The 12138-nt window shown below is 46.3% G+C and overlaps 1 protein-coding gene across 1 annotated transcript; it reads left to right on the top strand.

Moving 5' to 3' along the window:
• Positions 1-5151: 5151 nt before the first annotated feature.
• LOC122938493 (cytochrome b-c1 complex subunit 7) lies at positions 5152-11898 on the top strand. The gene is given in 5 exon segments (XM_044294043.1): positions 5152-5225; positions 9400-9471; positions 9556-9593; positions 9595-9723; positions 11689-11898. Coding segments are annotated over 5 exon segments (336 nt in total). The 5' UTR covers positions 5152-5206; the 3' UTR covers positions 11767-11898.
• Positions 11899-12138: the final 240 nt, after the last annotated feature.

Genomic DNA, 12138 nt, shown 5'->3' with positions numbered 1-12138 from the left:
ACCAGTACATACTAAATGGTAAAACACTGGGTTAGGGCTCATGCGCACAAACATATTTTCTTTCTGCTTCCTTTCCAAGGTTTTTTGCGGATCGTATGCAGAACCATTTGCTTCAACGGGTCCGCAAAAACAACAGAAGGTACTCCGTGTGCATTCCATTTCTGTTCCGCAAAAAAGTAGTGCATGTCCTATTGTCCGCAAATTATGGTCCGAGGCCCCATTCAAGATACGCATACGGAAACCATTCGGATATGTTTTGTAGAATAATGGAACGGAAGAGTTCCTAAATCGGAGAGAAAAAAAACTCAGATACGGAACAACGGGTCTGTGAAAAATGGTCCGCAAAACAACAGTTATGTGCATGAGCCCTAACATTGACATGGAAAAGGACCTAGGAATTGTAATAGACAACAAACTAAGCTGTAGAAACCAGTGTCAGGCAGCTGCTGCCAAGGCCAATAAGATAATGGGTTGCATCAAAAGGGGCATAGATGCCCGTGATGAGAATATAGTCCTGCCACTTTACAAATCGCTAGTCAGACCACACATGGAGTACTGTGTACAGTTCTGGGCTCCTGTAAAACAAGGCAGACATAGCAGAGCTGGAGAGGGTCCAGAGGAGGGCAACTAAAGTAATAACTGGGATGGGGGGACTACAGGGCCCTGAACGATCCGTGCGGCGGCCGGGACAGATCAACTTGAATGGGTCCGTGATCTGTCCGCACCGCAAAAAAATAGAACATGTTCTATTTTTTTTTTCGGTGTGGAAGCACGGACAGAAACACCACGGAAGCACTCCTTAGTGCTTCCATGGGGTTCCGTGTCTCCGTTCCGCACCGCAGCTCTGGATTGCAGGCCGCAATACGGGCACACGGTCGTGTGCATGTAGCCTAAGGCCTCATGCACACGACAGTATTTTTTTGCGGTCCGCAAAAAGGGGTTCCGTTGTTCTGTGATCCGTGTCCGTTTTTGTTTCCGTGTGTCTTCCTTTATTTTTGGAGGATCACTAGACATGAAGGAAAGTAAAAAAAAAAAAATCAAGTCAAGTTTGCCATGCAAATGATAGGAAAAAAAACGACGCGGACACGAATGACAATCTTGTGTACCTCCGTGTTTTTTCACGGACCCATTGACTTTAATGGGTCCGCGAAAAAAATTGGACAGGTCATATTTTTTTCACGGACTGGAAACACGGATCACGGACGCGGATGACAAACGGTGCATTAGCTGAGTTTTCAACTGACCCATTGAAGGTCAATGGGTCCGCAGAAAATAACGAAAAAAGGAACAACGGACACGGAATGAAACAACGGTCGTGTGCATGAGGCCTTAGGCTGCTTTCACACTTAGTTGTTTAGTGGCATTTTTTTGCATCTTTTTCATTATTTTTTTTTACCTTTTTGCAGTAAAAATGCCAGCTCCAGTTGTTAGCTGAAATTCTATGGGATGTGAAATGCAGGACATGCATGTTTTTTATTTTAATTTTTTCGCTCCTGGCATTTTTGTTCATTAGTTGATATATTTTTTTGTCTTTCTGGCTTCTTTTAAAAAAAACGCCTGCTGGAGCTCTTGCCGTTTTGACATTACCTTCTCTGTAGGGGAAAAACACCATGAAGAAAATGCTAGTGGTGAGACAACGTGGGGGGGGGGGATTTATCAAAACTGGTGCACAGGAAAACTGGCTTAGTTGCCCCTAGCAACCAATCAGATTGATCTCTGAATGAAAGGCAGAGTCTGGTTGCTATGGGCAACTAAGCCAGGAATACTTTGCACCAGTTTTGGTAAATCTTCCCCATTCTGCCTGTAGTGTATGCCCATGGGGCTGTGCCAGAGGCGCAGCCTGATCGTGCCTGTCAGTGTAGTACTGACAGTATATTACACTGTACTGCATAAGCAGTACAGTATGTTATAGAAGCGATAAGAACCTCTCCAGTAAAAGTCCCCTTGTGGGACTAATAAATGGTTAAATCTATATGATAAAAATCTATGTCTGTCCTCTATAGGCAGCCAAACGTCTGAACCATTGAACACCAAATTTGCCGCATAGGTACATCAGATGTCTGGAAAGGTTTCATTTCTCTATGACGTACCATTCTTGAGATATTCCCCAAAAATGAAAATATGGCGCCAACAGAAGCTCGCAGCTCCTTCACACATCTTGACAAACACACGGTCACTTGACCCCTATTAGCCAATAGAAACTCGCACGTCATTCCGGATTCGCCTCACTGCCATACACACAGTTTTACACCAGGTTTCCATAATAACTCGTTTTTCTTCTCAGTTATAGGTTACTGTTAAAGGGGTCGTCTCATTTCAGCTTATGACACTCATCATGTAGAGAAAGTTAACACAAGGCACTTACTAATGTGTTGTGATTGTCCATATCGCTGTCTTTGCTGGCTGGATTCATTTTTTTCATCACCTTATACACTGCTCGTTTCCATGGTTACGACCACCCTGCAATCCAGCAGCGACTGGGTTTCTCCTATAGTGTGCAACACGGCCATCACTGATGGATTACAAGGTGGTCATATCCTTGGAAAAAAGCATTATACAGGTCCGTCTAAAAAAATTAGCATATTGTGATAAAGTTCATTATTTTCTGTAATGTACTGATAAACATTAGACTTTCATATATTTTAGATTCATTACACACAACTGAAGGAGTTCAAGCCTTTTATTGTTTTAATATTGATGATTTTGGCATACAGCTCATGAAAACCCAAATTCCTATCTAAAAAAATTAGCATATTTCATCCGACCAATAAAAGAAAAGTGTTTTTAATACAAAAAAAGTCAACCTTCAAATAATTATGTTCAGTTCTGCACTCAATACTTGGTCGGGAATCCTTCTGCAGAAATGACTGCTTCAATGCGGCGTGGCATGGAGGCAATCAGCCTGTGGCACTGCTGAGGTGTTATGGAGGCCCAGGATGCTTCGATAGCGGCCTTAAGCTCATCCAGAGTGTTGGGTCTTGCGTCTCTCAACTTTCTCTTCCCAATATCCCACAGATTCTCTATGGGGTTCAGGTCAGGAGAGTTGGCAGGCCAATTGAGCACAGTAATACCATGGTCAGTAAACCATTTACCAGTGGTTTTGGCACTGTGAGCAGGTACCAGGTCGTGCTGAAAAATGACATCTTCATCTCCATAAAGCTTTTCAGCAGATGGAAGCATGAAGTGCTCCAAAATCTCCTGATAGCGGCTGCATTGCCCCTGCCCTTGATAAAACACAGTGGACCAACACCAGCAGCTGACATGGCACCCCAGACCATCACTGACTGTGGGTACTTAACACTGGACTTCAGGCATTTTGGCATTTCCCTCTCCCCAGTCTTCCTCCAGACTCTGGCACCTTGATTTCCGAATGACATGCAACAGTCCAGTGCTGCTTCTCTGTAGCCCAGGTCAGGCGCTTCTGCCGCTGTTTCTGGTTCAAAAGTGGCTTGACCTGGGGAATGCGGCACCTGTAGCCCATTTCCTGCACACGCCTGTACACGGTGGCTCTGGATGTTTCTACTCCAGACTCAGTCCACTGCTTCCGCAGGTCCCCAAGGTCTGGAATCGGTCCTTCTCCACAATCTTCCTCAGGGTCCGGTCACCTCTTCTCGTTGTGCAGCGTTTTCTGCCACACTTTTTCCTTCCCACAGACTTCCCACTGAGGTGCCTTGATACAGCACTCTGGGAACAGCCTATTCGTTCAGAAATTTCTTTCTGTGTCTTACCCTCTTGCCTGAGTGTGACAATGATGGCCTTCTGGACAGCAGTCAGGTCGGCAGTCTTACCCATGATTGCGGTTTTGAGTAATGAACCAGGCTGGGAGTTTTTAAAAGCCTCAGGAATCTTTTGCAGGTGTTTAGAGTTAATTAGTTGATTCAGATGATTAGGTTAATAGCTCGTTTAGAGAACCTTTTCATGATATGCTAATTTTTTGAGATAGGAATTTGGGTTTTCATGAGCTGTATGCCAAAATCATCAATATTAAAACAATAAAAGGCTTGAACTACTTCAGTTGTGTGTAATGGATCTAAAATATATGAAAGTCTAATGTTTATCAGTACATTACAGAAAATAATGAACTTTATCACAATATGCTAATTTTTTAGAAGGACCTGTATAATGTGATGGGAAAATTAATCAAGCCAGCAAAGGAAGCAATATGGACAATCACAATACACTAGTAAGTGCCTTTAGTGTTAACTTTCTCTACATGATAATTGCCTATTCAGCAGTGGGACCCGCACCTATAAGATAATGGGGGCATATCCAAGCGATATGCCCCCATTGTCTATGATGAGACAACCCCTTTAAGAGGGCAGAGTGCTGCGGAGGTGAAACTAAAGGGTATAACTATAAGATCGGTGGAGGTCCTACTGCTGGGACCCCCATCAATCACAAGAACAGAGCCCAGTACTCCCTGCAGCACCCTGAAATGAAAGGAGCGTCCGGTCGGTCATGCGCATGGCCACTCCTTTAATTTCTATGGGAATTCCGGACACAGCGGAGCTATGTACTCGGCTATCTCCGGAACTCCCATAGAAATGTATAGAGGCCCAACCAACCATTTCCTTCATTTCAGGAGGGCTGCAGGGAGTACGGGTCCCCCGTTCTCATGATCGGTGGAGTTCACAGCAGTAGGATCTTCACCGATCCGGTGGATAGGGGATAACTTAATGACCAGAATACCCCTTTAAGGAGGCAGAGTGCTCTGGAGGTAACTGTTATGGGGGACTGCCAGTGTATATAGGGCTACGAGCAATTTATCGAGAAAAATAAGAGGCCATGGATCGGCCTTCCCTCCACCCTTAACACTTCATACTCCGGCATCTATTTGGTATTGCTGAGTTTACCACCTGTACTATATAATTAGGTGGGGGATGGGGGGGACCAAAGGTAAATGTACATTACAATTTTTTAACATTCTGCATTCTTGCTTTGCCCTTTATGATTAGAGCATACTGTCCTGGAGGGCCCACGGGTAGTATCTATGGACATGTGTGTATCACACAAATGCAGTCAGTTTAATATTCCCTAGTGAAGTCGGCAGCAGGCGGTGACCACCACAGCCAGCCCGGTGACCAGGGCAGGTCACGTGAGTCTCTTCTGCCAGCACCTCCCTACAGCTTCCGCCCTTACCCTGTCGATGACGTCACTCGCGTCGCGCTGATATTTGCGTCATTGCTGCTTCCCAGGTTTTAGCAAGATGGCGGCGAGGGCACCGGGTAAGGACGAGTGGCTGCGTGATATAGTGGAGCGGGGCTCGGGTGATAGAAGGATCCGGGTGGCAGTGCTGGCACCGTGACGGGTGTGCCTTACCCGGGTGTTGTTACTGCGTGGTTTAGAAAGGAAGGAGGTGACATTCAGTGTGTCCTCCAGGTGACCTGTCATTTTGGGGGTGACTGCAGCCCACAACGGATCTGGGTGCGATGTGATGTAGCCTGCAGGCAATTATATGATGGCAGATGATGTGTACGACCCCATGTCCTCCTCCTTATAGAATATGATAGAATTGCTTAAATGGCAATTCCCCTATATGAGGGGTTTTCTGAAGGGACACCTCGGTCTTGTCAGTAGGGTAAACCTGACTGGTGGGGACCAGACTGCTGGGGGCGCCGCTGATCCGGAGAACCACCAGAGAGCTGGCTGCGCCACTTCTGCCTGGCTCCTGGGGCCACAAAACCGCTGTGAAGTAAAATGCTGGCGAGGCCACGGATCTGATACAGTCATAGGACATGTCGTGTCAGAAGTGGAGAGAATAGGAAGGACGTCGGCTTCTGCTGCAGGGAATTGCTCCAGAAAATGCTTTTTAGGAAAACTAGCCTTAAAGGGAACCTGTCACCGGGTTTTTGTGTATAGAGCTGAGGACATGGGTTGCTAGATGGCCCCTAGCACATCCGCAATATCCAGTCCCCATAGCTCTGTGTGCTTTTATTGTGTAAAAAAAAAAACAACAACAACTATTTAATAAATATATACAAATTAACCTGAGATAAATCCTGTCCCTGACTCCTCTCACGTACAGGACTCCTTTCAGGGTAATTTACATATGGATCAAATCGTTTTTTTTTACACAATAAAAGCACACAGAGCTATGGGGACTGGGTATTGCGGATGTTCTAGCGGCCATCTAGCAACCCATGTCCTCAGCTCTATACACAAAATCCCGGTGACAGGTTCCCTTTAAAGGGAGGGGTCTCTTCTCATATTGGGGGCGTGATGGCAGATCGCTCGAAGGTGTCATCATTTTCTGACTGGTGGGGTCTGACCTCCGGGGAAGGACTGATTGCCATAAAGCAGTCATCGGCCTGTACCGGAATCGCTGCAGAAAATTTCCTCAGCAATTCCAGGAGACACTGCAGCGGCAAATCCACTCAGAATCGTGCGGAATTTGCTTCCAGATTTCTGCTGGTGAGCAGCCCAAAAACTCCAGAATTCAAAAATCCTAAACTATAAAAGAAACAAATAATAATAATCTATCAGTATTCTCGCCTTTGCCTGCTGCAGTCACATGGGGTGAGGCTTGTTAAGGGAGATATTAATTATTGATATTTTGGATGGTACCAATAATTAATATTCATAAATAGGCGTGAGTCGTCAAGTGATGACTCCGCCTGTTTATACCTTAAAAGGAAAACTAACTCTGTTAGCTTAACTAATTGATAACTAACTAGCTACCTCTGTTGCCTTTACGCTACACTGAACTACGCTGCGTGCGACTTACTGCTACTACCACCGCGACTATCAAAGACCATACACTGTACTATGAATAATATAGTATTTATTATACAATAAAATTATAATTATAGGCTATATATATATATATACTTATAGATCAATGGTTATAAATCTATATACGTATAGACGCACACACCGCTATACAATAATAGCGCTACAATACACAATATTATTAAACACAATACAAACCTAACTACACAATTCCCATTCCACCCCACACACTATCTATACATTGCACTTACTTACACACATACGTATATCAGCAACCCACTCACCTGGCTACTCACTGTCGCTACAGGGTACAAGGGGTAAATGGTGGCACTGCAAGGGTTAATACTTGCAGGCCAGGCATAATAGAAGGATCCGGGTGGCAGTGCTGGCACCGTGACGGGTGTACCTTAACTGGGTGTTGTTATTGCGTGGTTTAGAAAGGAAGGAGGTGACATTCAGTGTGTCCTCCAGGTGACCTGTCATTTTGGGGGGGTGACTGCAGCCCACAACGGATCTGGGTGCGATGTGATGTAGCCTGCAGACAGGGATGTAGCTGTGGGTTATAAGGGTTAACTGGGCAGGGGTAACCCAGGAAAAAGCTGGGGCTGGTGTAAATACAGCCCAGCAAGGGAAGGTGAGCCGGGGTTACTTGCAGGGCAGGCCATGCAGGGACTCTGCTGCTGGGTTCAGGGCAGCAGCAGTGAAGGGGTTAATGCTACAGCAGGGGTTAATATGGAACAGGGGTACAGGGCAATGCAGGGTTCAGGGACGGGGAAGGTTACTCAGCCATCCATGTCTGCCCTCCTGCCTCTTCCTCCTTCCTCTCTGGGCTGAGCTGGTGGGGTGAGTGCAGGGCTGTGTTCTGGTGCTGCCTGCGCTTCTCTTCAGAGGGAAGCGCAGGTGGTAGCGGGTTCTCTCCAGAGCGCCTGCTGCGCTCTCCTTCTACTGCGACACGCTAGGGTTCTGTCTTCTAGCGTAGCCCAGTGCATGGCTGCCTGCGCTCTACTCTTGCAGGGGGGGATGCTGGGGGTCCTGTCTGCTGAGCGCAGTGCCGCTGGGGTATTTATAGTTTACAATTTATGAATTTTGAGACAAATATTTCGTCGGCGGCTGGAAGTGATCACAAGTTAAACATATTAAAGGGGTTCTCTGGGCTTTTACTATTAATGTCCTATCCTCAGCTGTATAGACAGCAGCAGCGGGCAGGAAGAGAGAAGGCACGTGTCGTCTCCTCATACAGCTGATCGGCCGGGGTGCTGGGTGTCGGATCCCTCAGTTTTTGTTATTTTCTGACCTATCCTGAGGATACCATCAGAGATGAGCACGATGCTCTCAGCACATGTGCAGCTAGTCATTTATGAAGGCTAACCCCAGTGCACCCCCACCTCCTGTGCTGGGAAGTGCAACGCAGTCATGTATCCAGGATGGAGGCATCGAGCACATGGTATAAAATCCTTGTTTAATTTCCAAGAGACACCGTTAGAAACCACAATCTTTTACACCTTTCAAGCTAGTCATCATGCCAGACCCATCCATCGGCCGCCTCTCTGGTAATGGGCTAGTCTCCTGTGTGCAGAGGCTGCTGGGGGATGGGTTTGGTCCCATGTCCCTCCTTTAGTGCTCATTACAGTCTGAGGAGACCAGGGAGAGATTGGTGTAGGACTTTTAAAGGGCATCTGTCAGCAGATTTGTACCTATGACACTGTCTGACCTGTTACATGTGCACTTGGCAGCTGACGGCATCTGTGTTGGTTCTATGTTCGTACGTGCCCACATTGCTGAGAAAAAATATGTTTTATTATATGCAAATGAGCCTTTAGGAGCAATGGGGGTGTTACCATTACACCTAGAGGCTCTGCTCTCTCTGCACTCTGACAGGGTCAGGTGTGATGATGTTTTCACTGCCAGGCCGTGTCAATCAAGGTGCAGACCGTTACAGAGAGAGCAGAGCCTGTGTAACGGTAACTCCCCTATGGCTCCTTGATGCTAGTTCCCGTATAATAAAATATCTTTTATTTCAGTAATGCGATCACATATGAACATGGGACCAACACAGATGCTTTCAGCTGCCAGGTGCACATGTAACAGGTCAGCCAGTGTCATGGGGACAAATCCGCTGACCGATGCCATTTAATAGTGGCATACTGGTAAATTGCATTTAGTGATGATTCATACATGCTGGTTATACACATGAAGCAGCCAGCCCCTTCAGGCTGCGGCTACACCGCGACATGTCACGACTTATTGTTGCGTGACATTTTTTGTAATAATAGGAAATGGTGTCGCAATGCTGCATACTTCGATGCGAAAATCCCCCCAAAATCCGACTTGAATAGATTTTTTGCGACAGTCTCAGCATGCCGCAATGCGACAACATTGACTATCATTACAAAAAATGTTGCGCGACTTTTCAGCAACAAGAAGTCATGCGACGCACGTCTCCCTGTATCCGTACCCTTAACATTCAGCGCCTGCTGACCTGCAGCTAAGGAGCAACTGACTGACGTCCACGCGGCAGAGACCTTGCGCTGTGCTAGTCATTCCGAGTATTGAGGCTGAATTGCTGTGCACTACTCCTCCTCCGCTTCTCCCTCGCACTGGTATTGGGAAGTGTCGCACAGGTGAGACGACTGTATTGGCCTCATGGGATTTCTTTGTGTTCTCTTCCAGTTGCAGCCACGGGCCGTTTTATGGACACCTTGTGCAAGTGGTATTATGGCCTCGCAGGATTCAACAAGCTAGGTAGAGTGCGATTACATTGTGCGCTTTGTAAACTGCTGTCGCGCAGACAACTGGTGTGGGTTTTAGTAATGGTTTATTTCATAGGTTTAATGCGTGATGACACCATATACGAAGACCCTGAATGTACAAGAGGCAATCAAGAGGCTGCCACCCAAGCTGTATGATGATCGAGTCTTCCGCATCAAGAGAGCCCTGGACCTGGATATGAAGAAATCAATCCTCCCAAAGGAACAGTGGACAAAATATGAAGAGGTGAGGGCTTCCTTCTATGCAGGTGTAGGAAGAGGCCCTGTTACATTGAATAGTATACCATGACCATCATTCACGTCAGGGTCATATTAAAGGGGTTGTCAGAGTTCAGAGCTGAACCTGGACATATCCCCATTTTTCACCCCGGCAGCCCCCCTGACTTGAGCATCAGCGCAGTTCATGCTCAGAAGCTCTCCTTTGCCCTGGGCAAAGGCCTTTTTCAGGAGTTCCGGTGACAGACCAGGCTCTCCATGGGGCTGCCAGGAAGCCCGGTGACGTTACCGGCACTAATGGGCGGGCTTTAGCGCTGCCCTAGCCAGTAAAACTGCCAGGGCAGCGCTAAAGTCCACCCATCAGAGCCGGTGATGTCACTGTACACACTGCCGGGCGGAAGCTTCCGCCCGGCAGTGTGTTATGATAAACAAAAGAGCCCGTGCCCTGTGCGATCTAGCGCAGGGCAAGGGAGTGCATCAGAGCATGAGATGCTCCGATGCTAACATCAGGGGGGCCGCCTGGGTGAAAATATGGGTATGTCCAGGTTGAGCTCTGAACCCAGACAACCCCTTTAAGGTTAGGGCTACACAGCGACATGTGTCCCAGGTACAACTTCATTGCGACATTTTTTGTAATTATGGTCAATGGTATCGCACTGCGAAATGGCAGTCGCACAGAAATCCAACTCGGATGGGTTCGTTGCAGCTGTCATGTCGCACTGTGACACCATTTACTGTCATTACAAAAAACGTTGTGCAACTTTTCTGCAACAAGAAGTCGCTTGACACATGTCGCCGTGTAGCCTTAGCCTTAATGGTATATGTTTCAAATAGGTTGTGCAGTTTCATGGTATTGATATCCTATCCTTAGGGTAGGTCATCTATATCAGATCGGTGGGGGTTCGACTTCTGGCACCCCCGCCAATCAGCTGTTTGAAATGGCCACGGCATTCGGGCGAGCCCTGCGTCATCTTCATTGCACAAAAAAAATTAGCCCTCGCACAGCTCCGTAGATGTAACTATAAAAGTTATGGGGGCAGAATATGGAAAAATTCTAAATCATTTATTTTTTTTTTTTTAAGTATTTAAAAAAAAAAATGAAAGATTATATAAATGTCATATCGTTGTAATCGTATTGACCCGGAGAATTAAGGAAACGGGTCACTTAACCTAATGGGGAATGTCGTAAAAACAAAACCCATAAAACTATGGTAGAATTGCAGGTTTTTTAATTTATTTTTTGTTTTTTCAATTTCACCCCATTTGGAAAAATATTTTCCCAGCTTCCCACTAAATCGTATGCAATATTAAATAGAGCCATTAGAAAGTACAACTTGTCCTGTGGAAAAAAAAAAAAAAAACACAAGCCCTCATACGGCTATGTGAATGGAAAAATAAAGTTATGGCTGCGAAAATGCAAAAAAGGGGTTTTCTAGGGATGATTTAAAATGGTCGCTAGCAACCTGTCCTAGAATATGAGCAGGACTGGCCACCACTTTCAGAGCTAGGGGTTTGAGGGGACGAGGCCTCTCTACAAGCTACGCTCTGGCACTTGTGTATACTACACATTGGTGAGTTTTCCGGTCAGGCTGCTCAGCCATAATGGCGTATCCTAGGCAGGCTCACATCATTACCATGTATTGTAGAAGAGTGTAATGGGCCCCCGAACCCCTCCTGGGCAGCTCTGCAAGTGGTGGCATCCAGTACTGCTCACCTTCTAGGACAGGTTACTGGTGGCCATTTTAAATTATTTCCTGAGAACCCCTTTAAGGCCGAATGCACATGGACGTGAGCGGTCCGTGGTAACACGGCCTGGATTCCTGCTGAGAGCAGGAGCGCACGGCGTCATTGGTTGCTATGACGCTGTGCGCTTCATGCCCCCGCTGCACTACAGTAATACACTGGTATGATCTACCAGTGTAAGTACTGTTGAGTCCTTTGCTTTTATTTACCAACTTCCATTTTGTTTCCACAGGACTTTCCTTATCTGCAGCCATACCTGAAGGAAGTATTGCGTGAGAAGAAAGAGCAGGCAGAATGGAGTAAGAAATGACGTGGCCGTCCCTGCTCAGAGATTTTTCTACTATTTATCCCTCATGTCCACAGTGGTGGATTGGACCTTCTAACTTCTCGTGCCGGTCTCTCTACTAAAATGCAGCCAATAAAGAAACCGTTTCAATCATTAGGCATGTTATTTTTCTTTTTTTTTCTGTCTTGTGTACAGTTGGTAAATTCATAAAATTCTCCAATGTCACCACTATCTATTTGGAAGCTGTTCAGGCACAGCCATGTTTGGCGCCAAGGATAGGATTGAATTGTCAGGACAAGGGACAGAAGCCCCAGCACATGTTCACTATTTATCAGGTTGGTTACAGAAATTCTACAGAATGTGCAAAAAATCTGCTCTGCGGGAACATAACCGTAC

The sequence above is a fragment of the Bufo gargarizans genome, chromosome 5 (assembly GCF_014858855.1).
Source record: "Bufo gargarizans isolate SCDJY-AF-19 chromosome 5, ASM1485885v1, whole genome shotgun sequence".
Lineage (NCBI taxonomy): Eukaryota > Metazoa > Chordata > Amphibia > Anura > Bufonidae > Bufo > Bufo gargarizans.
This window is presented reverse-complemented; position numbering and strand designations above follow the sequence as displayed.